Source organism: Perca flavescens, chromosome 8 (assembly GCF_004354835.1).
Source record: "Perca flavescens isolate YP-PL-M2 chromosome 8, PFLA_1.0, whole genome shotgun sequence".
Lineage (NCBI taxonomy): Eukaryota > Metazoa > Chordata > Actinopteri > Perciformes > Percidae > Perca > Perca flavescens.
The window spans coordinates 35,541,834-35,565,490 of record NC_041338.1 but is presented as its reverse complement, the minus strand read 5'-3'; the positions used below and the strand labels follow the sequence as shown (position 1 = coordinate 35,565,490).

At 41.5% G+C, this 23,657-nt stretch overlaps 1 protein-coding gene across 1 annotated transcript; it reads left to right on the top strand.

Annotated features, from left to right (window-relative positions):
- The first annotated feature begins 1,673 nt into the window (after positions 1–1,673).
- LOC114559635 (troponin I, fast skeletal muscle) lies at positions 1,674–15,008 on the top strand. Its single transcript, XM_028584409.1, has 7 exons — positions 1,674–1,790; positions 7,528–7,560; positions 10,376–10,412; positions 11,921–12,049; positions 12,909–12,998; positions 13,476–13,649; positions 14,624–15,008. The coding sequence occupies exons 2-7, from the start codon at positions 7,553–7,555 to the stop codon at positions 14,699–14,701; spliced, it is 516 nt and encodes a 171-aa protein (XP_028440210.1). The 5' UTR covers positions 1,674–1,790; positions 7,528–7,552; the 3' UTR covers positions 14,702–15,008.
- Positions 15,009–23,657: the final 8,649 nt, after the last annotated feature.

Here is a 23,657-nt window from a genome sequence, read left to right as displayed (position 1 = left end):
GAGGGAAAGCGACCGCCCAGGTCCAACGGCTCATTATTCTGAAACCCCAACAGTTCGGAACATGTCCCATTGGACCCAAAGCCCATTAGTCTTACAGCCCGTTATCCCAAAAACAAAACACCACTGCTCTGAAGTTTTGGGCGTCCTTTTTTAAGAATGTTACATTTTTCAATTTAAAAAAATGCAATTTCCCCATACATTTTATGTCTTTGTGGGTTTTTGCATCTCTTTTTGGTCATTTTTTGTTTTCTTTGGGGTTGTTTTGGGTCTCTGTGGTCATTTAGCGTCTTTTTGTAGTCAATTATGGTAGTTTTGCGTCTCTTTTTCACATCATTTTGGACCGTTATCATATCACCATATCTGTGTCTAACACGTTGGAAAAGCTAGAGCAGATAATAAATAAATAACACTCAAAAAGCTTAAATACAAAACTTAAAGCTAAAGAAGTCCACTGGGGACTTTTTTTAGTTACATTTATTACCTAAACCTAATAATGGCGGGAAAACCCTGGAGTTGTTGCAGTCCATGAACTCCTGCTTTACAGACTTCACCATTACTCAATTCAACAGATCTGGCTTACCCGTTACGCAGATGATATACTCCTAAATTATAACGTATGACTTTCTATCTCCGTATAATGCTAAAGGAAGACGTTTTATTTTGGCTGTTATTTAACTTTACTAGCTCTTCTCTGAACTAAGTTAAATAAACTAAAGTAAGATGTTTAGATGTGTAACGTTAGCCTCCTGTTAGGGCAAAAAAAAACTCAAGGGGGAGTCAATATTTTCAGAGCAACGGAACTTCGGAGCAGTGGTCTTTAGTTTGGTTGAGCCGTCGGACTAATGAGGGACATTTTACGGACTATTGGGGTTTTCAGAATAATGGGCTGTCGGACCAATGACATGGCACCCATGTTGTATTCTGCCTGTACACAAATGGAAACGTTAAAACAACAGTTTGTAGTTTTAGGCGGAGTTGCGTGCTGGAAAAAAAATGTTTAAGCAAAATAGTTCTAATACAAGAATTGATCTTTAGACAGAGCAAGGCTAGCTGTTTACCCCTGCTTCCTTACTGTCCTTATGCTAAGCTAGGCTAACTGCACAAACACACAGACATTAGATTTATATTCATCTACTCATCTCACTCTCTTATTTCCCAAAAAATCCCTTTTAAAGACAACAGAATAAGCAACAACACCTAATTCTAGAAAGCACTTAAAACAGCTGATTTGAGTTTGTATCTCTAATAACACGGATACAATGGAGGAGTATTTCCATTTGATGTGACATCCCAGTGGTTAAAAACATTGTCTTTGTGTTGATATTAAAGATATTGCTTCAACAACAACAACATCAAAGATACCTAAGGGGTATTTTCAGGTGGAAATCCATAAGAAGGGCTCATTTTGGAAGCTATTTTAATGACTTCTGGTTCAACTTTCAAGACTTTCGAAGTTAAATAGTGACAGAACGGCCTGAGTTTGTCCAGTTTATGTTTAACATATTCACCCCCACCCCCCATGTGAATCTGCATCTTGAGGCTTGAAGTCATCTCCCAGGGAGGGAGGGCTGCTGAGCGGGGCTGCGTCGAGTGTATTTCAGGAGCTCGCTGGCCCATTGGTCTGCCCGGGAATCCATTTCCATAAAGAGGATCTGGGCATTTTGCTGAGGCATCGCAACCCACCATATATACCGTATTTCATTTTTCACTGTGCGGCTTTGGCAGTGTTTCTTTTCTTCCACAAGTGTGTGGTGGTCCTCCTCCTCTTCTTCTTTTCCTCGTCTCGATAGGTGAGAAATCTTTACTTTGTCTCTGTTCTTTCAGCCTCTGTGAGCTTCTCTGAGAGAAGCATCTTTTATTTTCCACCAGAGAAGTTCAGAGCAGCCTCACATCAACCAGACTCTGTTCACAGAGGATCATAGCCATCCGTCCCTCCACCTTTTGATCCTTCCTGGCATCCTGAACTCGCTTTCTGCATGTTTGCAGGCGACATTTGACCTTTTTCTGACAAACTTAAATTTATGGGACCCGTTCAGCTGCACTGTGTCGTGTTTTACAGTCTGGGAGCTCGGTCGCTGCGACCCAACAAAGTCTTTAACCTCTCGCACTAAAATACCAACGTGTCATCATGATATCTGAATTATTGCTCAAATGTGATGCTTTAAAAGAGGTTCATTTGTGTTTTATTTAAAAAGAGCAAATGTATCTATTGGAAACATTAAAATCCTTCACATTTGTGCCACTTTTTTCAGTGCAGTTCATGTCAAAATGTTCTTTATTGGTTGTATTTTAAGACAACAACTGGTCTTTAATTGTCAGTTAATTGGTCATTAACACGGATATAAGTTCATTATTTATTTGTCTCAGTGTCTGCAGGATCGAGCAGCTGGTTGGTTTCTTATTTCTAGCATCATAGCTTCTAGGTTTCTGAAATGTAATCTCCCAAAAAAATGGAAATCACACTCTTTAAGGTGGTAAATTTCAACGGTCCTGACAAGTCACTGTAAAACATTTAAGTATTAAAGGAAGTCAAAATTGATTCATTTAAGACCATTCAACCTGATTTGGAGTTTGATCGTGCAGCTGGTTAAATTCTTTCTCATTTCTAGCAGAAAAGCTTAGAAATTTCTGAAATTTAAAAATGGAAATTATACTTTTAAAGGTAGTAAATGTAAGCCTGTTGGTCCTGACAAGTCACTGTAAAAAGTATGCAAGAAAATCAAAAATAACTTAATTGATTCATTAAGGGATCATTCCACCTGATTTGGAGTTTATATTTTAAAATTAAAACTGATTTATAGTTGAACATAATGATATAACACTGGAGAACTTCTTTGATTTAACCCTTCACCCGATCCGGCTGTTAACGCGCCGAGGCGCGACACCCGATCCCGACCGTCCCAGTTTAGTTTCCGTCGACGACGCTGCTCTTCAGCTGTGGCCTCAGATCGCGTTACGGCACAAATATTCCCGACCATCCGTCATCACCGCAAGAAAATGCTGATCTCAGAGAAACTCACACTGACATCCTGATCTGAGCAACTACCAGCAGTGGAAGAAGTATCCATATCCTGCATTGGAAATGTTACTTAAGTAAAGTATGTAAGTATCATCAGGAAACTGTGCCTAAAGTAGTAAAAGTCTAAAGTGCTCGATGCAGAAAAATCCAATTATAGAAACTGGAACTGATTCAAACAGTTGTGTGTTTAACCCTCTGAGGACAAAAGACGCACCATCGAGTCCAACACTCATTTAGACATTTATATGTCTAAAATTATTTATTCAGGGCTTAATTTGAGCCGATGTTGGATCCGTAAACTTTTTTTCTTATTGGACTCCTGTGTCACTATGACAAATTAATAATAAAAATAATAAATAAATAAATTACTGTTTGTGTAGTGTTCAGTGTAGTTATCTGTCTTGTTAGTCTACGTATGTTCCCCATTCAAGGTCCACCAAAATCATGTGTTTGAGGGGGGAGGGAGGAGGGAGAGGGACGGAGGGAGGGGGGAGAGGGATGGATGGAGGGGGAGACGGAGGGGAGACGGAGGGAGAGGGATGGATGGAGGGGAGACAGAAGGGCAGAGGGGGAGAAAGAGGGGGGAGAAGGATGGAGGGAGGGGGGAGAGGGACGGATGGAGGGGAGACAGAGGGAGAGAGGGATGGATGGAGGGGAGACAGGGGGGGGAGAGGGATGGAGAGAGGGGAGACAGAAGGGGAGAGGGGGAGAAAGAGGTGGGAGAGGGACGGAGGGAGGGGAGACAGGGGGGGAGAGGGATGGATGGAGGGGAGACAGGGGAGAGGGGGGGAGAAAGAGGGGGGGGAGAGGGACGGAGGGAGGGGAGACAGAAGGGGGAAAGGGATGGAGACAGAGGGGGGAGAGGGATGGAGGGAGGGAGAGAGGGATGGAGGGAGGGGAGACAGAGGGCGAGAGGTATGGATGGAGGGGAGACAGCGGGGGAGAGGGATGGAGAGAGGGGAGACAGAGGGGGAGAGGGGGAGAAAAAGGGGGAGAGGGACGGAGGGAGGGGAGACAGGGGGGAGAGGGATGGATGGAGGGGAGACAGAGGGGGGAGGGGGGAGAAAGAGGGGGGAGAGGGACGGAGGGAGGGGAGACAAAAGGGGGGAAAGGGATGGAGACAGAGGGGGAGAGGGATGGAGGGAGGGGGAGAGGGATGGAGGGAGGGGAGACAGGGAGAGAGGGATGGATGGAGGGGAGACAGCGGGGGAGAGGGATGGAGAGAGGGGAGACAGAGGGGGAGAGGGGGGAGAAAGAGGGGGGAGAGGGACAGAGGGAGGGGAGACAGGGGGGAGAGGGATGGATGGAGGGGAGACAGAGGGGGGAGAGGGGGGAGAAAGAGGGGGGGAGAGGGATGGAGGGGGGGGAGACAAAAGGGGGAAAGGGATGGAGACAGAGGGGGAGAGGGATGGAGGGAGGGGAGAGGGATGGAGGGAGGGGAGACAGAGGGAGAGAGGGATGGATGGAGGGGAGACAGCGGGGGGAGAGGGATGGAGAGAGGGGAGACAGAGGGGAGAGGGGGGAGAAAGGGGGGAGAGGGACGGAGGGAGGGGAGACAGAGGGGGAGAGGGATGGATGGAGGGGAGACAGAGGGGAGAGGGGGGGAGAAAGAGGGGGAGAGGGACGGAGGGAGGGGAGACAGAGGGGGGAGAGGGACGGAGGGAGGGGAGACAGAGGGGGAGAGGGATGGAGGGAGGGGAGACAGAGGGGGGAGAGGGATGGATGGAAAGGAGACAGAGGGGGGAGAGGGATGGAGAGAGGGGGGAGAGGGATGGATGGAGAGGAGAAAGAGGGGAGAGAGGGGTGGAGAGAGGGGGGAGACATAGGGGGGAAAGAGGGGAGACAGAGGGGGGAAAGGGACGGAGGGAAGGGAGAAAGAGGGGTAAGAGGGATGGATGGAGGGGCGACAGAGGGGGGAGAGAGGGGAGACAGAAGGGGGAGAGGGATGGATGGAGGTTAGGGTTACGCTACTTTTGTGAACCCAAGAACTTTTCCTTCGAGTCCAACACTCCTACTTAAAAAGCAATATTACAAAATGGGGAATATACGTAGACTAACAAGACAGATAACAACATTGAACACTACACAAACAGTAATTTATTCGTTTTTTATTTTTACTTTTAATATTAAGTTGTCATAGTGACACAGGAGGTGCCGGATCCAATAAAAAAAAGTTTCCGGATCCAACGTTGAATTAAACCCTGAATAAAATAGTATATAAATGTCTAAAATTACATTTTGTGAACCCAAGAACTTTTGTAAACTCATTTCAAACACCAAAAAACGATTGCGTTTCAGACTTTTCGGCACTCTGTGTTAACTTCCGCCCCCCACCCCCCTCTGTTAAATCAGTAATTTCACTGGATAACAATGAATATATTTATATTTATTATTATAACAGAGGATGAATGCAAAATATTGAACATATGAAAAAACTATGAAAGTCCCTTGATGGACCAGTTTCTTTGCATCTGTAATTACTTAATCCTCTGTCACTAACAGACACATTCACAAACTCTGGCTTGAAGCATTAACATTGATTGAAAAATAATTTATTATTTTTTATTATTATTATAATTTTCAGGACGCTGAGATGAAATTCAGGGGGTGCTTGAGCCCCCATAAAAAGGGTCTAAAATCGCCACTTTGCAGTTCATCAAATGGTCACGTTATTTTTAATCTATTGATACGCGTTCACTGGGACGTTTTAGGTATGTTTTCACAAGAGATTTGAGAAATTATCTCTTTATACATCATGTTGTATCACTATAGGGTGTAATTTCCACTGGGGACCAATGTCCCCCCCCACACTTTTCAATATCCCGTTGTCGTGTCCCCTTCACTTTCATTTTAGTTTGATTTAAGTCTCAGTGACCGGCGCCTATTTTAAACAATAAAGACAGTAGAACATCCTTTTCTTACATACTTTCAGTACTATTCTTTTTGGAAGAATTTATGATTAAAGCAGAGCAGTGGGCGTGTGTGTGTGTGTGTGTGTGTGTGTGTGTGTCCCACTTCTCAAACCAAAGTAACACCCTTGGGTGTCACAAACATACGGAGATCAGTTATATACAAAAACCTAAATGTAGCGAATGTAGCGGAGTAACTAAAGTAACTAGTAACTAAAGCTGTAACAGATGAATGTAGCGGAGTAACTAAAGTAACTAGTAACTAAAGCTGGAACAGATAAATGTAGTGGAGTAACTAAAGTAACTAGTAACTAAAGCTGGAACATATGAATGTAGCGGAGTAACTAAAGTAACTAGTAACTAAAGCTGTAACATGAATGTAGCGGAGTAAGTAAAGTAACTAGTAACTAAAGCTGGAACAGATGAATGTAGGGGAGTAACTAAAGTAAGTAGTAACTAAAGCTGGAACAGATAAATGTAGCGGAGTAACTAAAGTAACTAGTAACTAAAGCTGTAACAGATGAATGTAGCGGAGTAACTAAAGTAACTAGTAACTAAAGCTGGAACAGATGAATGTAGCGGAGTAACTAAAGTAACTAGTAACTAAAGCTGGAACAGATAAATGTAGTGGAGTAACTAAACTAACTAGTAACTAAAGCTGTAACAGATGAATGTAGGGGAGTAACTAAAGTAACTACTAACTAAAGCTGTAACAGATGAATGTAGTGGAATAACTAAAGTAACTAGTAACTAAAGCTGTAACAGATGAATGTAGCGGAGTAACTAAAGTAACTAGTAACTAAAGCTGGAAGAGATGAATGTATTGGAATAACTAAAGTAACTAGTAACTAAAGCTGTAACAGATGAATGTAGCGGAGTAACTAAAGTAACTAGTAACTAAAGCTGGAACAGATTAATTTAACGGAGTAACTAAAGTAACTAGTAACTAAAGCTGGAAGAGATGAATGTAGTGGAATAACTAAAGTAACTAGTAACTAAAGCTGGAACAGATTAATGTAACGGAGTAACTAAAGTAACTAGTAACTAAAGCTGTAACAGATGAATGTAGTGGAGTAACTAAAGTAACTAGTAACTAAAGCTGGAACAGATGAATGTAGCGGAGTAACTAAAGTAACTAGTAACTAGAGCTGGAACAGATGAATGTAGGGGAGTAACTAAAGTAACTAGTAACTAAAGCTGTAACAGATGAATGTAGTGGAGTAACTAAAGTAACTAGTAACTAAAGCTGGAACAGATGAATGTAGCGGAGTAACTAAAGTAACTAGTAACTAGAGCTGGAACAGATGGATGTAGCGGAGTAACTAAAGTAACTAGTAACTAAAGTAACTAGTAACTAAAGCTGTAACAGATGAATGTAGTGGAGTAAAAACAATATTTCTCTCTGAAATGTAGCGGAGTAGAAGTAGAAAGTGGCATGAAAAAAAAAAGACTACAAGTAAAGTACAAGTACCTCAACATTTGGACTTACAGTACAGTACTGGAGTAAATGTACGGCCTCCAGCCGAGGTCAAAAAACACTCAAATCTTTCTCCCGCTTAATGTTTCCTAACGTCTGTTCTCTTGTGTGTCTCCATTCAGGTTGTGACGCGCAAAAAACGCCAAGATGTCTGAGTAAGTGTGAACAACTTCCACCTTAACCTGATCCATCAGGTTTAGATTAGAGCTGATCCATCAGGTTTAGATTATATCTGATCCATCAGGTTTAGATTAGAGCTGATCCATCAGGTTTAGATTAGAGCTGATCCATCAGGTTTAGATTAGAGCTGATCCATCAGGTTTAGATTGGAGCTGATCCATCAGGTTTAGATTAGAGCTGAACCATCAGGTTTAGATTAGAGCTGATCCATCAGGTTTAGATTAGAGCTGATCCATCAGGTTTAGATTAGATCTGATCCATCAGGTTTGGATTAGATCTGATCCATCAGGTTTAGATTAGAGCTGATCCATCAGGTTTAGATTAGAGCCGATCCATCAGGTTTAGATTAGATCTGATCCATCAGGTTTAGATTAGATCTGATCCATCAGGTTTAGATTAGAGCTGATCCATCAGGTTTAGATTAGAGCTGATCCATCAGGTTTAGATTAGATCTGATCCATCAGGTTTAGATTAGATCTGATCCATCAGGTTTAGGTTGGAGCTGCATCTCATAGCCCTGAAACGTCTCCTTGCCTCCTCCCCTTGCCTCCCTTCCTCTGAGCGTCTTAGCCCCTCCCACCGAGGAGGCACGGGAGAGACGCAAGGAAATCCTGGGAGGAGACGCAGGGGTTGATTCTAGGATAAGACCTTTATGGGGGGGGCTCAGCCCCTAATGAGAATGTACAGTACAGGCCAAAAGTTTGGACACACCTTCTCATTCAATGCGTTTTTTTATTTATTTTCATGACTATTTACATTGTAGATTCTCACTGAAGGCATCAAAACTATGAATGAACACATATGGAATTATGTACTTAACACAAAACTGTGAAATAATTGAAAACATGTCTTATATTTTAGATTCTTCAAAGTAGCCACCCTTTGCTTTTTTATTAATAAGGGAAATAATTCCACTAATTAACCCTGACAAAGCACACCTGTGAAGGTAAAACCATTTCAGGTGACTACCTCATGAAGCTCATTGAGAGAACACCAAGGGTTTGCAGAGTTATCAAAAAAAGCAAAGGGTGGCTACTTTGAAGAATCTAAAATATAAGACATGTTTTCAGTTATTTCACACTTTTTTGTTAAGTACATAATTCCATATGTGTTCATTCATAGTTTTGATGCCTTCAGTGAGAATCTACAATGTAAATAGTCATGAAAATAAAGAAACACATTGAATGAGAAGGTGTGTCCAAACTAGCTATGTTTCCATCCACTTGTCAGTCGAATTATCTGAAGTTCGGTAAGAAAACACTCATGCCAATAAAGCTGAGTGTGAAAGTGTGTTTCCATCCAACAGCTTTAAAGCGAATGAAAACCTGTTGCGTGACGACGTCATGTGCTGTTTTGCGATTAAATTGATATATCGAATTGATTTGAGACATTTTAAGGTGTTTCCGTTCATTTTCGCACTGAATCGCACAACATTCAAGGAAACATTTGCGAACAAAGTGAGTGCTAGACAGCAGTAGTTGTTGTTAATATTAAAAGCCGAGGAAGCTCCGATGGTCCTTTGGCCGAGGATCTGATCCATCTCATCCAAAAGGTGGAACTTGCCTTTTATTTCTCCTCCGGCACCGCTGAGAGACAACTCTCTTTTTGAGACATGTATCTCTGTTTGTGCGCCTTCCATTTACTCTGCAGGACGTCCCACGGCTTACCTTTGTTGGTCATTTCCTTCGCGAGTTCCTGATTAAATTATGGCATTTCTTAGATTTTTGCTATCTAAAATAGCCGTTATATTTTGTTTTAGTGATTTTTTTCTGCTTTTTTTTTTTTCACGTTTTTGAAGCATTTTTGTCACTTTTTTCAACGTTCTTTTATCAACAGTTTTTCAAATGCTATAAAATCGAATAAAATTCAATGAAAGTAGTGAACTGAAGAGCGTTGTATGGATTCATCCACGTTATAATTTCTTTGAAAGAAACCCAAATTTCTGATGTAGAAACCTTTTGATAATGAGTCAAACATGGGTGTTCAGGTGTCCTACCCATACGTTTCGATGCTTAACCCCCCTGTTGTCCTCGGGTCAAACTTGACCCATTATGGCATTTCTTAGATTTTTGCTATCTAAAATAGCCGTTATATTTTGCTCGTAAATTAAATTCAAAAAGTCTCTCGTCTCCTCGCTCATCCACTTAACATGTGTCTTTGTTGACGCCAGCCATGTGTGCAAACAGAGCAGAAATACTGGGCGGAAATTAACTACAACTTCTTCTTCTTCTTCGTTTTGTGGCGGGTTGCAACCATAAAATGACCTAAAACTTAATCGCAATTCATTAATTTATTAGGCGAATAAAGTTTCCATCAGCGTTTATCACATAAGCCGTATATCGATCAAGAGAAAATCCGATGAGACCGAAACGTATTTCCTTTGAGTCGATAATCATGAAATTCTATTTTACTGTTTCCATGAGGCTTTTTTCATTCAATATCACTTAATTCAACAACACAGGACTTTCACCCAGGAGATCTTCTTTTACGTCCCGTTCTTCCCGCGAGTCACCGAATTGTAAGCCCACCCAAGACCTTTTCCTGAACCCGACCGTCCCGTCCGAGTTTGCAGTTTATTTTGACAGCATAATCCTGATACTAGGACAGAAATCTGGGTTATTTCAGGATACTGACTCAAATTCATAAAAAAAAAAAAAAAAAAACTGAACTGCATTTGGGAAAATGTCATAATATCTTTCATCAAGATGGATGTTTTTACTTGTAAGAAAAGCATGACTTTCAGAGTTACTTAGTTTATGATAATGTTTTTCTGACTTCCTCTCAAAACAGGAAAAAGATGACTTCAAGCCGCAGGCATCACCTGAAGGTAACCTTAACTTAAAAAGTCTGTGTACGAATTAAAGGGGCATTTCTTAAAGTCCTGGATAAAAATAAGGTTTTTCCAAAGCTCGTCTTGAACATATTTGCTATACACATGTTAGTTTTGATAGCTTAAAGGACAATTCCCAGCGCAAACTGTCCAATCTAGGGGTTAATAACACATGTGTACCGAGTAGACCGTTCTCTGGGATCTGCTTTCATGCTAATCGAATGTGTCTCTAGCTTGAAATAAGCTACCGCAAACGGGTGATTAGCTGCTAACGCTAGAGGGTATATTGCTATTTTATCTCATGTCAAAATAGCACCACACTTCAACGGTAGTTTGACTGGTCATGACTGATGGCGCCCGAATGTAAACATGAACGCTAATGTCTTCAGAAACTATCTTTTTAATAAACTGTCTGTACACTTACAAAGTTCTCAATACTTGGGTTTCCATGTAGGGACCCTCATTATGCTACCATGGAAGTGTGGTGCTATTTTGAGCCTCGTTAGTGGTGTAGAAATAGCGATTGCCCCGAAAGCTAGTGTTAGCAGCTAATCACCGGTTTGCGTTAGCTTGTTTCAAGCCAGAGACACATTCGATTAGCATGAAAACAGATCCCAGAGAATGATCGACTCTGTACATTTTGCACCATTTTGCGCAGGAATTGTCCTTTAAGTGTTTTAAAATCACTTTACAAAGTCAAAAAAAGATCTTAACTCAACACTTCCTGTTTGTGGTTCTCGGCTCCAAGCTGATTGGTTCTTACAAAAGATGTAAATTTATTTATTTGTTAGAAAAAAGGTTGAGTAATATCCTAAAATAGTCTTTAGCAAATGTAATGAAAGTAGTGCATTTGTTGGGGGACTATTTTCAGCTGCGGATGCATACGCATTTGGTGTTTTATCCATTTAACTTCTCAGCATTTCCGATCACGTTTAACCCTCGTTCTGTCTTCCTGCCGACCTGCAACTTTTTGATTTCCTGGGGTCAAAATTTTAAACGAAAATTATTTTCAACGTTTTGGCCGTCTTTTCCGACATTTTTGTCCGTTTTTCCAAGTTTTTTGTCACTTTTTCTGATGTTTTTGTTGATTTTTTATGCTGGGTCAAAATTTAAAACGAAAATTATTTTCAACGTTTTGTCCCTTTTCCTGATGTTTTGGTCATGTTTTTCCGACATTTTTTGTCACTTTTTTCAACGTTCTTTTATCAACAGTTTTTCAAATGCTATGAAATCGAATAAAATTCAATGAAAGTAGTGAACTGAAGAGTGTTGTATGGATTCATCCACGTTATAATTTCTTTGAAAGAAACCCAAATTTCTGATGTAGAATCTTTTTGAAAATGGGTCAAACAGGAGTGATCAGGTGATCTCAGTGTGTAAGACCTCTTCCTGACTTGTTGAGGTCCCAGCATCAGATCTCAGTGTGTAAGACCTCTTCCTGACTTGTTGAGGTCCCAGCATCAGATCTCAGTGTGTAAGACCTCTTCCTGTTGGTCCTCCTGCAGAGTCTGATCCTGTCGATCGCTGCAGGATGGTTGGAGCAGGAGAAGAAGGACCTGGTCGCGGCCAAGGAGGCCTACATGTCCGAGAACTGTCCTGCACCGACGATGAGCGGAGACCACGCCGCCCTCATGGTGAGACCCACACACACACACACACACACACACACACACACACACACACACACACACACACACACACACACACACTGGTTCAATAGTCAATAATCATCAAACCGGGAGAAATACATCCAGAAAGTTCAATAATGTTTTTTAAACTGATCTTATGTTTTATCTTCAATCTTGACCTGAAGTTAGTACAGCTGACAGGGTGCAGAAGAAAGTAGATCCCTCTGAAATATAGCGAAGGGTTAGATAGATAGATAGATAGATAGATAGAGAGATAGAGAGATAGAGAGAGATAGGTAGATAGATAGATAGATAGATAGATAGATAGATAGATAGATATAGGTAGATAGATAGATAGATACATAGATAGATAGATAGATAGATAGATAGATAGATAGATAGATAGTTAGAGAGAGAGATAGATAGAGAGAGATAGATAGATAGATAGATAGATAGATAGATAGATAGGTATTAGTACTTCTTCCACCGCTGCTACACATTACTCATACTATAAAGACACATTTTACCCATAGTTTGAATAAATACATATAAAAATAGAAAGATAGGGAACATTACACTACTGAAATGAAAACTATAAGCTATAAAGTTACTTAAAATTTCACTGCAGAGGTGTTTGGGAGCCGGAGGTGTTCAGAAAGTGGGTGGTCAGGTCACTGTGGAGCTCTATAGGTCCACCTGTAGGGGATCTAACATGGCCAGTGGGAGGTCAGGTCACTGTGGAGCTCTATAGGTCCACCTGTAGGGGATCTAACATGGCCAGTGGGAGGTCAGGTCACTGTGGAGCTCTAAAGGTCCACCTGTAGGGGATCTAACATGGCCAGTGGGTGTGTTTGTGTGTCGACAGGAAATCTGCAAGAAGATCAGCGCCCAGATCGATAAGATTGATGAGGAGAGGTACGACATCGAAGCCAAAGTGCAGAAGGCCGACAAAGAGGTAAACGCCATTAACAGCCAGGACACTGTACAGATAGAGTAGGTCTACACCACACTCTATACTACAATTTACAGAGACCCAACAATTCCCCCCAAGAGCCAGCATTTGGTGCGACAGCGGCGAGGAAAAACTTCCTTTCAACAGGGAGAAACCTCAGGACATACAGAGACACTGATACACAGATATACAGATATACAGATATACAGAGACACTAATACACTTATACACAGTTATACAGAAATACAGAGACACTGATACAGATGTACAGAAATACAGAGACACTGATACAGATATACAGAGACATTGATACAGATATACAGAGACACTGATACAGATATACAGAAATACAGAGACATTGATACAGATATACAGAAATATGATTCATAATAATTATAGCATTTGGTATGATGAACAGTGGCAGTTATAGTACCAATAAAGATAATAGAAGTATAATTAAAAACTAATTCCTCATCACAGATTGAAGACCTGAAGATCAAAGTGGTGGATCTGGCCGGAGTGAAGAAACCTGCCCTGAAGAAAGTGCGTATGTCCGCTGACACCATGCTGAAGGCTCTGCTGGGCTCCAAACACACGGTCAACATGGACCTCAGGGCCAACCTGAAGCAGGTCAAGAAGGAGGCCAAAGAGGAGGTGAGCTCACCGTATTATTTCTATCGTTTAGCTCCGGCAGTGGGGGTCAGCAACCTCAGGAGCACTGCTCAACCAATGGCACACTGGCAATACGTTTGCATGAGAGTTTTGTTTTGGAAATGTCCCAATCCATATGCCAAAAGACCTCTTCTTCTTGCCTGTTATCCCATTGACTCCCATTCATTTTGGCGCCACTTTGACAGCAAATAACTTTACATCTGAAGCGTTTAAAGACTCTATTTGTCCATTGTTTTTATCTAAAGAAACACGACAATGTATAAAAGGCTCCATTACCTTGTACCTCACGTTATGGCTCCGTAAAACAGAAAAGAAAACAGATGGCTTTATCTGATTAGACTGATTCGCTGCTCCCGAACTTCAAAACCGACCATAATGGTAACTCGTTTGGAATACAGTCTCGTATTTTACAATAATAGTTCACCGAAACTTGTTTCTGAAAACATTTTAAGCGAGATATAGGCCGTGCAGTTGCTGAATCTGTCTTCATTTCAGATCAACAACGGTCAGTTTAAAATGATTTCGTCAGCTTTTGAGAGGTGCCGGCCACTCCTCATTTGCATAAAGTTGCCTGGATTCAAGCTTATGCAAATGAGCAGCGGGGCGACTCGATGCCCCGCTTCTCCAAAGTCCCCGCGACGCTCCCAGAATGCATTGCACGTAGTAGTGTAGATGTAGACTAATTTGTGTCAGTTTAGGGGTCCTTCACGTGAAAAAGTTTGGGAATCACTGACATCACTTTGGCAGAAAAGGGCTTCCATACTTCTGGAACACATTTGTTGGACATAAAATGTCTTTTTGTGTGAGAAATAACACGAAGCAGGAGTTGTAAAAATAATAGTTTTCTAGTCTACATAAATCCAAATCTTATAACATCCCTGAATTGTATGTTTTACTTTTTCTTCAAAAACGTGATTTTGATTGTAATAAGTGTGTTTGTTTGTTCTCCTCTGCAGCCGACTGAAGCTGCAGGCGACTGGCGTAAGAATGTGGAAGGAAAGGCTGACAGGAAGAAGATGTTCGAGACTTCCTAAACGTATTGCTGCTGTTTGTCTTATTTTTTTTTTGTCTGTTTATATGAACTCCACATGTCTTATATGTGTTGGTTGAACCAGGAAGTCTGGTTTTAATGTTTCGGGTTAGCATGTCCGAGAGAAGTCGCCCTGCAGGAAAAGTTGAAGCTTTATTGAGGATTTTAACTGTATTTATGGGGGGGGGAGTTTATGAGGGAGTTCCCACACCAACACACAACACCATGTCTTAAAACTCCACACATTCAGGGAAACATTCACGCAAACTGAACCACGTTGAAGAAACAATAAAGTCAAATGTGGAAGAAAATGAGTGTGGATTTATTTTTGTGTCTTCATTTGCCTTGTTTCTATTGACAGAACCGACACCGAGATTTAAAAAAAAAAAAAAGTGTGCCGCACTGCCCGAGGAAATGTTTTGTTCAGTATCGTATTTTATATGTGGTGTTAGGGCTCTTGCACTCTGATCTGAGTGGCGTTTCTGTTGCGTGGCGGCTGCGTGGATTTTTATACATCTTTACACACCAGAAAGGTGTCTGAGGCGGCGCTGCTGCTGCTAGCCTTGTCTGGACACATAAATATAATAAATAAATATATTCTGATCTGATTACAGCAAAGACAACGTCGGCAGTATTGACGGCAAAATAGGCTACAGGATATTTCCTTCTGTATTGACAGGTTTTGTGAAATTACATTTATATACATCTGCATTTATGTCAAAACCTCGAGACTTCCAAACATCCGCATGTCATTAGTATGTATTCGTGTCTAAACGACATATAAACATCTTTTCCTATTCTATTTTGCCTGGAAAAGCTTCCAACACGGTTGCGTGTCGCCTGAAAAATACCCGTCGGTTCTATTTCTAGCACGCACGTGTTTTTGACGCAGCTCGAGCTGCGCCTGAGACGTGCGTGTCACGCAGGCAGTGTGCACGCTCTGACCTGTTAACATGGGAGCCCAAATTAAAACGGACACGCCACGCAGCTGACACGCTCACGCTACGCAGCCAGTGTGCAGGAGGACTTATACAGTTTGATAAGCTGACACTCCAGATGGTTTGTTAACATCTGAGAAGCCGTCATGGACCTTTTTCACAGCAGACATGTTGACTTGTAATAGTAGGAAAAGCCCAGCTGAACTTGATAACCAACGATGGCTAAATTCCATCAAGTGTCCCAGTAAGATATTTCAGTGAGTCAGCATGCACAATACCAGGACCTCTCCTAAGTGGAATACAGCCATCAGTAATGGTTTAATACCAGGGTCTCTCCTAAGTGGAATGCAGCCATCAGTAATGGTTTAATACCAGGGTCTCTCCTAAGTGGAATGCAGCCATCAGTAATGGTTTAATACCAGGGTCTCTCCTAAGTGGAATGCAGCCATCAGTAATGGTTTAATACCAGGGTCTCTCCTAAGTGGAATGCAGCCATCAGTAATGGTTTAATACCAGGGTCTCTCCTAAGTGGAATGCAGCCATCAGTAATGGTTTTGAATACTCCTGTGCTTTTCCTACTATAACATGTCAACATGTCTGCCGTGAACAAGATCTATTGGCAACTGTTTTGGGAAAGGGCGGGCACTTTCAAAAGATATACCTGGCAGGTGATTGGATGAACCATCTGCCTATCATGTCCGGCATTGTTGTTGTTGAACGTTGGCAGCTGTCACACACACCTAAACCACGGCCGAAGCTGCAGCTAGCGTCTCATCGGACGCTGGTTGGTTCGGTCCGCTGCTGATCGCACACAAACACGTTTACTTTAAAGGAACACAGCGACTTATTGGGACTTTAGCTTATTCACCGTATCCCCCGGAGTCAGTTATTTTATTCTCAAATTGTATACATGTTGGACATTGTTTTCACACCTTCTGTGTGTATGTTCTCAGACGTAGATCTCACTCAAAAAGCATGAAAGACTATTCCCCAAAAAAAGGTTAAAAAAAATAAGCGTGTTTATATCCTTCTTAGGGATTTCGTGTCTCCAAAAGTTGACTGTGTTTCAACTTTATTACAGCATTGAAGAAAAAAACAAGACGAATATTCAAATCCCAAAATTGTATATCGAACACCTAGCCATAAAACAAATATCCGTGTAGTCGGATATTCGGATCCAGCACACACACGCGCACACACACACACACACACGCACACAAATACACACACGCACACAAGCACAGGTACACACACACAAATACACGCACACACACATACCCACACGCACTCATGTGTACACACTCACACACACACACACAAATACATGCACGTGAACACGCACACACACACACACACACACACACACACGCACACTAATACACACACAAATACACGCATGCACACACGCACACGTACACGCATGCACACGCACACACACACACAGGTACACACACACACGCACACACACACACACACACACGCACACAAATACACACACGCACACAAGCACAGGTACACACACACAAATACACGCACACACACATACCCACACGCACTCATGTGTACACACTCACACACACACACACAAATACATGCACGTGAACACGCACACACACACACACACACACACACACACACAAATACACGCACGGACACACACGCACACTAATACACACACAAATACACGCATGCACACACGCACACGTACACGCATGCACACGCACACACACACACAGGTACACACACACACACACACACACACACACACACACACACACACACACACACTCACACACATACGGTCGTGGCCGTGGTTTGAGTTAAATATAAGTATGTTGTTCACGCAAATTAAGTTACCGACAGAAGTGAAGTTATCAGCGTAAAAAAGTCATACAGTTGATTTCCCAACATTGACAAACGCGTATGCACGCACACACACGCACACACACACACACACGCTCCTTGTAAGGTGCTCTGAGCTCTGTCCTGGGGCCTCTAAAGTTTCCTCAGTTTCTAACTTTATCCTGTCGGTCGGCAGCGGGAATGTGAGGAGACGCCTCCGAGTTATATTCAGAAGCTGTGATGTCACCAAGACGCCTTTAAAACACCTCCGTCACCAGTCTCAGGCTCTCACTGTTAGACCTGCTATTTAAATTGGGTGTAAAGCCGGTAATTTAGCTGGATTTCTCATGGCATATATCAGGCATTATGATACATATTCATATAATATATTATAAGACACAGGTAGTTTTTGTCGATTTTCTCAATCCATGCAGGCACGTCCCGGGACCTATCTAGATAGTTGGAGATCTCAACCCAGTTACGCCCCTTGCAATAAACTCAACATGTACATGTTGTTCATACGTTGTTCATATTACGTATTACATATTTATTCAGCACTTATAAGGTAACTGCTAATACACTACACATATTTATATTTAATGCATATTACTCTAAACCACCTTCTGTAAACCAACTGTATACTACTGTCTACACTGCATTATATTTCTTGTTCTGTCTATGCACCACCTGTCTAGACTGTGTATATCACGTTGCACTTTTCTGCTCTTTTTGCACTTCTGGTTGGATGCAAACTGCATTTCGTTGTCTTTGTAGTTGTACTCTGCACAATGACAATAAAGTTGAATCTAATCTAATGTAATCTAATCTAATCTAATCTAATCTAATCTAATCTAATCTAATCTAATCTAATCTAATCTAATCTAATGTCTGGCCCTTGATGTGATTCTGTTTTTCCAGTGCTGCCCTTAGGGAAGTTCAGTTTGACACCCCCTTATCTAAAGCCTCGCTGGCGTCTCTGCAGGACGAGAAACATGCCATTCGGAGCTGAAACAGATCTCAGATCAGCTTGTCAGAGGCCGTCCCACTGGTTCTCGGTCAGCAGGGGGCGTGTTTGTTCTTTTTTTCTGCTCTGAACTGCAGCTCCGGTTGAATTCAGATGATTGTCTGCAAGTAAAAGATTTCTGGATCTGTCAGACAGATCGTCTAAATAATGTGTGTCAAACTCAACTTCACTAAGGGCCACACTGGAAAATGAGGATCACATCAAGGGCCAGACATGAATAGTTTGTTGGCATGCTTTTATTTAATTGAAAAGTCAAATATTTTTGACTGCTATTTGGTCGACATAAAGCCCTAAAAAAGTCAGCAAAAGAAATTCCGTACCTAGAGATTGGCATGTGGTACTTCCCATTAAAATCATCTCTCAGTGCAAATCAAACCAGCTGTTAGGCTAACTGAAATAAAACCATGCCAAACTCTAGGTATGGTGAAGGGTATGTGATGATGTGAGGGTATGGTGAAGGGTATGTTATGATGTGAGGGGGAGGCTATTTTAATTCCAAAGGCCAAGGGAACTTTATCAGGATGCATAGTATCCTGGATCCATGAAATAAATGGCCTTTAAAAATAAACATCTGCCTGCCTCTATGGGAATTTAACATAGGGGTGTCTATACTTATGCCCCCTGTATTTTAAGGAATAACATTTATTTATTTACAATACATTATTCATTCACAAAGAAAATTGATGTCCTTAAAGGTTGGATTTTACCTCATTTTTTTAAATTAAGGCATTAATATCAATTTTGAAAAGATGTTTTTTTTATTCATCTTTTTAGTCAACTTTAGTATGGGTGTATAAACTTATGCAAGCGACTGTAACTATTAGAAATAGTGCCTTTATTTCCTGTGTGGTGAAAATCACTAGGGTCATTTTCCATCTCGACTGTGCTGAGTCAGATAAATATCACTCTGCGGCCCTTCTTTCCTTCCTTCCTTCCTTCCCTCCCTGCAGACTTCATGACTGTAACAGACCCTAAAAACCGACTCAGGCTGTAAAGTCATTCAGGGTTATTATGTACAGCCGCGTGTCATCGTAAAAAGTTCAAGTAGTGCCATTACATTTAGTGCCTGCTCAAAACCTCATTAACTTTCCCCTGTTTGTCCCCCGTATGTTTTCACTTTGACAGATGGTGAGGGCAGCGCAGGATTGTAGAGCCTCTCCGCACACTTGTTGTCAAACCTGGATGGCAGGGCTGTAGTCAAGACCACCTTTGTCGAGTCCAAGACCAGAACTAGTCAAGACCAAGACAAGACCGAGTCCAAAGAGGTTTGAGTCCGAGTCAAGACCAAGTCCAGGACAGGAAAAAATAATGGCTAGGATCTCCGGGAAAAGGCACGATTTGTGTGTCTCCATTTCAAACATCCCTGCAGGTTGACTGCTTTTAGCAGCAGAGGTTGATTGTGGGCGACAGCACCGTCGTGGTTGGCTCGCCAAAACTCTACTGCCGAAGTTGCTGGCTGGCTCGGCAATGTTAGCTAATGTCCGCTAGCATACGTACAGGCTAACTATAGCCAGTTAGCTTTTTGTGTATTAGCCAGGACACAGGCAACCGTCGACAGAAAAAGCCAGTTGAAATGATCAGTCGGGTCCCCCGAGGTCCAAAAAACTGCCCCGGGACACACTGAGGCGACACCGACTTGAGAAACGTAATACGTCTCCATAACAGCAGGCGGCGCTACTCTGTATTGTTGCCCAAGAAATGAAAACCGGCAGCTGATTGGACGAACGCGTCACATGGGTTTGTTTTCTCCGGAAATTCAAAGCCCGACTGTCATGGCGGCTCGTTCAGAATCCGATCTCATATTGGACTAAAATAGTTCACCGAAACATGTTTCTGAAAACATCTGAAGAGAGAAATAGGCCGTGATGCAGCTGCTGAATCTGTCTTCATTTCAGATCAACAAAGGTCAGTTTAAAAGATTTTCGTCAGATTTTGAGAGACTCAGACTAAGTCAGGGGTCACCAACCTTTTTGAAACAGAGAGCTACTTCATGGGTATTGAGTCATACGAAGGGCTACCAGTTTGATACACTCTTCTGAAATAACAAATGTGCTCAGTTTGCCTTTAGTTATATATGATTATTAATGATTATTGATACTCATCTATGTGAAGACACTGATCATGTTAATGATTTCTCACAATGATTTAACAAAGTTGGGAAACAGACAATATCAATATTCAATTTTCATTTTTAGAACAGACCTGAGGGCTACTCATGTGGTCCTTGGGGGCTACCAAGCGGGCACCATGTTGGTGACCCCTGCTCTAAGTCATGCTCATTCCGCTCGCCATGAACATGTCAGGTCGGCCAAAATGAACGCCGACAGCCCCCCCGGACGGACGACGGCACGGGACACACCGAACAGACTCGAGTCACCGACCTCGCCAGACTGTCCAAAGGCCGATCATCGGCCTGGTGCGTCCCGGCCCTTAACCTAACAAAAACCCACCCATCTCGTAGGAGCGAAGCTTAATACTTCATTCGATATAATGTGCGTTTTGTGTGTCTCTTCCCGCTTTAGCTCACTCCGCAGGAATGCACCGTTCCTGCTCTCTGCTGCTTTAATGAGGCCGCATTCCTCCACCTGAACGTGGGAGCTCCGCTGCATTCACTCAGCCTGTACGCTCTGTTAAAAGAACTACGCTGCCATAAAAAGCTGCCAAAATCCTGCGACTGGAGGGGCGTGAAGGACAGAGAGCGATACGCAAATACAGCGTTTAGTTTGACTGTTCTCCAGGTACGGGTGTTTGGAGCAGAAAACTCATTCACGTTTCCACGATGACAACTACATGTTTAAGAACAGGAGGACAGGATAGGAGAGGAGGACATTTGTAAAGTGAACTGAAGAACAAGTCTAAACATCTTCCTTTGTGTCATTTTTAGGCACCGCAGGAAAACTAAATTGTGTTTCCACATCCACTAGTCGGTCAATAAGTCAGTGCAAGACAGAAGACTTTAAAATTCTAGGCTCATGAATAAAAACGCATAATAAATAAACTAAGATTTTAGTGACCAACATCACAGTAAGAGCTGCAAAGATTAATCGATAAGTTGTCAACTATTAAAAAATCGCCAACTATTTTGATAATCGATGAATCGGTTTAAGTAATTTTTTTTTATAAAAGAAAGATAAAAACTTCTCTGATGTCAGCAGTTGTTCTAGTGTCTTCTCTCCTCTGGGACAGGAAACTGAATATCTTTGAGTTGGGGACAAAACGAGACATTTGAGGACATCATCTTGGGCTTTTTGGGGAACACTGATCCACATTTTTCACCATTTTCTGACGTTTTGGAGACCAAACAAGTAATTCATCCAGAAAATAACGATGATTCGACAATGAAAATAATCGTTAGTTGCAGCCCTTTACCAAACAGAAAAATAGAAGTGTTTCTCTCTCTCAGTACTACTCTGTGTACAGTATTTAAGTCAAAATGTTGAGGTACTTGTACTTTACTTGTAGTCTTCTTCTTTTCACGCCACTTTCTACTTCTACTCCGCTACATTTCAGAGAGAAATATTGTACTTTTTACTTTAGTTACTCTGCTACATTCATCTGTTCCAGCTTTAGTTACTAGTTACTTTAGTTACTCCGCTACATTCATCTGTTACAGCTTTAGTTACTAGTTACTTTAGTTACTCCGCTACATTCATCTGTTACAGCTTTAGTTACTAGTTACTTTAGTTACTCTGCTACATTCATCTGTTCCAGCTTTAGTTATTAGTTACTTTAGTTACTCTGCTACATTCATCTGTTCCAGCTTTAGTTACTACTTACTTTAGTTACTCCCCTACATTCATCTGTTACAGCTTTAGTTACTAGTTACTTTAGTTACTCCGCTACATTCATCTGTTCCAGCTTTAGTTACTAGTTACTTTAGTTACTCCCCTACATTCATCTGTTACAGCTTTAGTTACTAGTTACTTTAGTTACTCCATTACAAAAAACTAAGTAACTTTTAATCTGAGTAAATATTAATTTTAATGAGCTACGTTTTACTTTGGATTCATTTACATTAAATTTTATACCCGTAATTTTACTTGCATTTAAGTAAAAGTTCATCAAAGTAATAGTAATTTTACTTAAGTAGCCTACTCTTTCCACCTCTGGTTATAAGTAGGCCTACTTTAACTAAGGGTCTGAATACTTCCTAAAGCAGGGGTTCTCAAATGGGGGTACGTGTCCCCCTAGGGGTACTCTGGAGGACTGCAGGGGGTACGTGAGATATTTAACTAAATGTTTAATAGTAACAAGGCTGTTGTCCAGAACATTGTTCATCTTTATGTAGACTTTTTTTTTCCTATACCAAAAATGTGACATGTGTCGCTTTCTTTGGACCTAATCTTTTCTTCCTTATACTGTCGCTTTTTTTGAAGTAATATCACTGTTTTCGAAGTTTTTTATACTATTTTGACCTATTCTTTCTCTTACTTCCTTCCTTCTTTCTACCATCTTTTTCCGCAGTTTTTGTCTCATTTCTCATCGGCATTTAAATGTTTTTTTTTTAGGTGTACCTTGCTGTTCAGTAAATCTATAGCAGACAGCGCTGTACTGTTGTTCTTTAAATAGACTTATTATAACTTAATAACTTTTTTCTACCAAAAATTAGTAGCGCTGTTCTCCCACGTTGGGGAACGTTAGTTTCTGGTTCCCTAAAGGTTAGTTCGAACCAGACCAAAAACTAACGGTTAGGGAACGTTTCCTGAGGGTTATAACGTTCCCTAAACGTTAAGGGAACCAACCAACAGGAACGTTCTCCTGTGGTTGCACTGTTACCTCCACACAACGTTCCCGTTTGGTTGTTTTTGGTTGTTTTTGGTTGTCTTTGGTTGTTCTGAGTGCGGTTTTAGTTATGGTTTTTTGTTTATACCAGCTCCATTTAAGTTTTTGAAGTAGCATATAATGCTACGGCTAAGGTTTGCAGTCACTTGATTTAAATTCTCTCAAAAATGATTGGTCTTATAAAATCTAAGTTAGAAACAACATAGCGAGAGAATATATTTTTAAGCTGATAACAATTTTGTTAAAAACAATACAGGGGGTACTTGGCTTAAAGAAACAATTCAAACGGGGGAACATTATTGAAAAAAAGTTTGACAACCACTGGCCTAAAAGATCTGAATACTTCTTCCACCTGTGTCTCTCTCTCTCTGAGA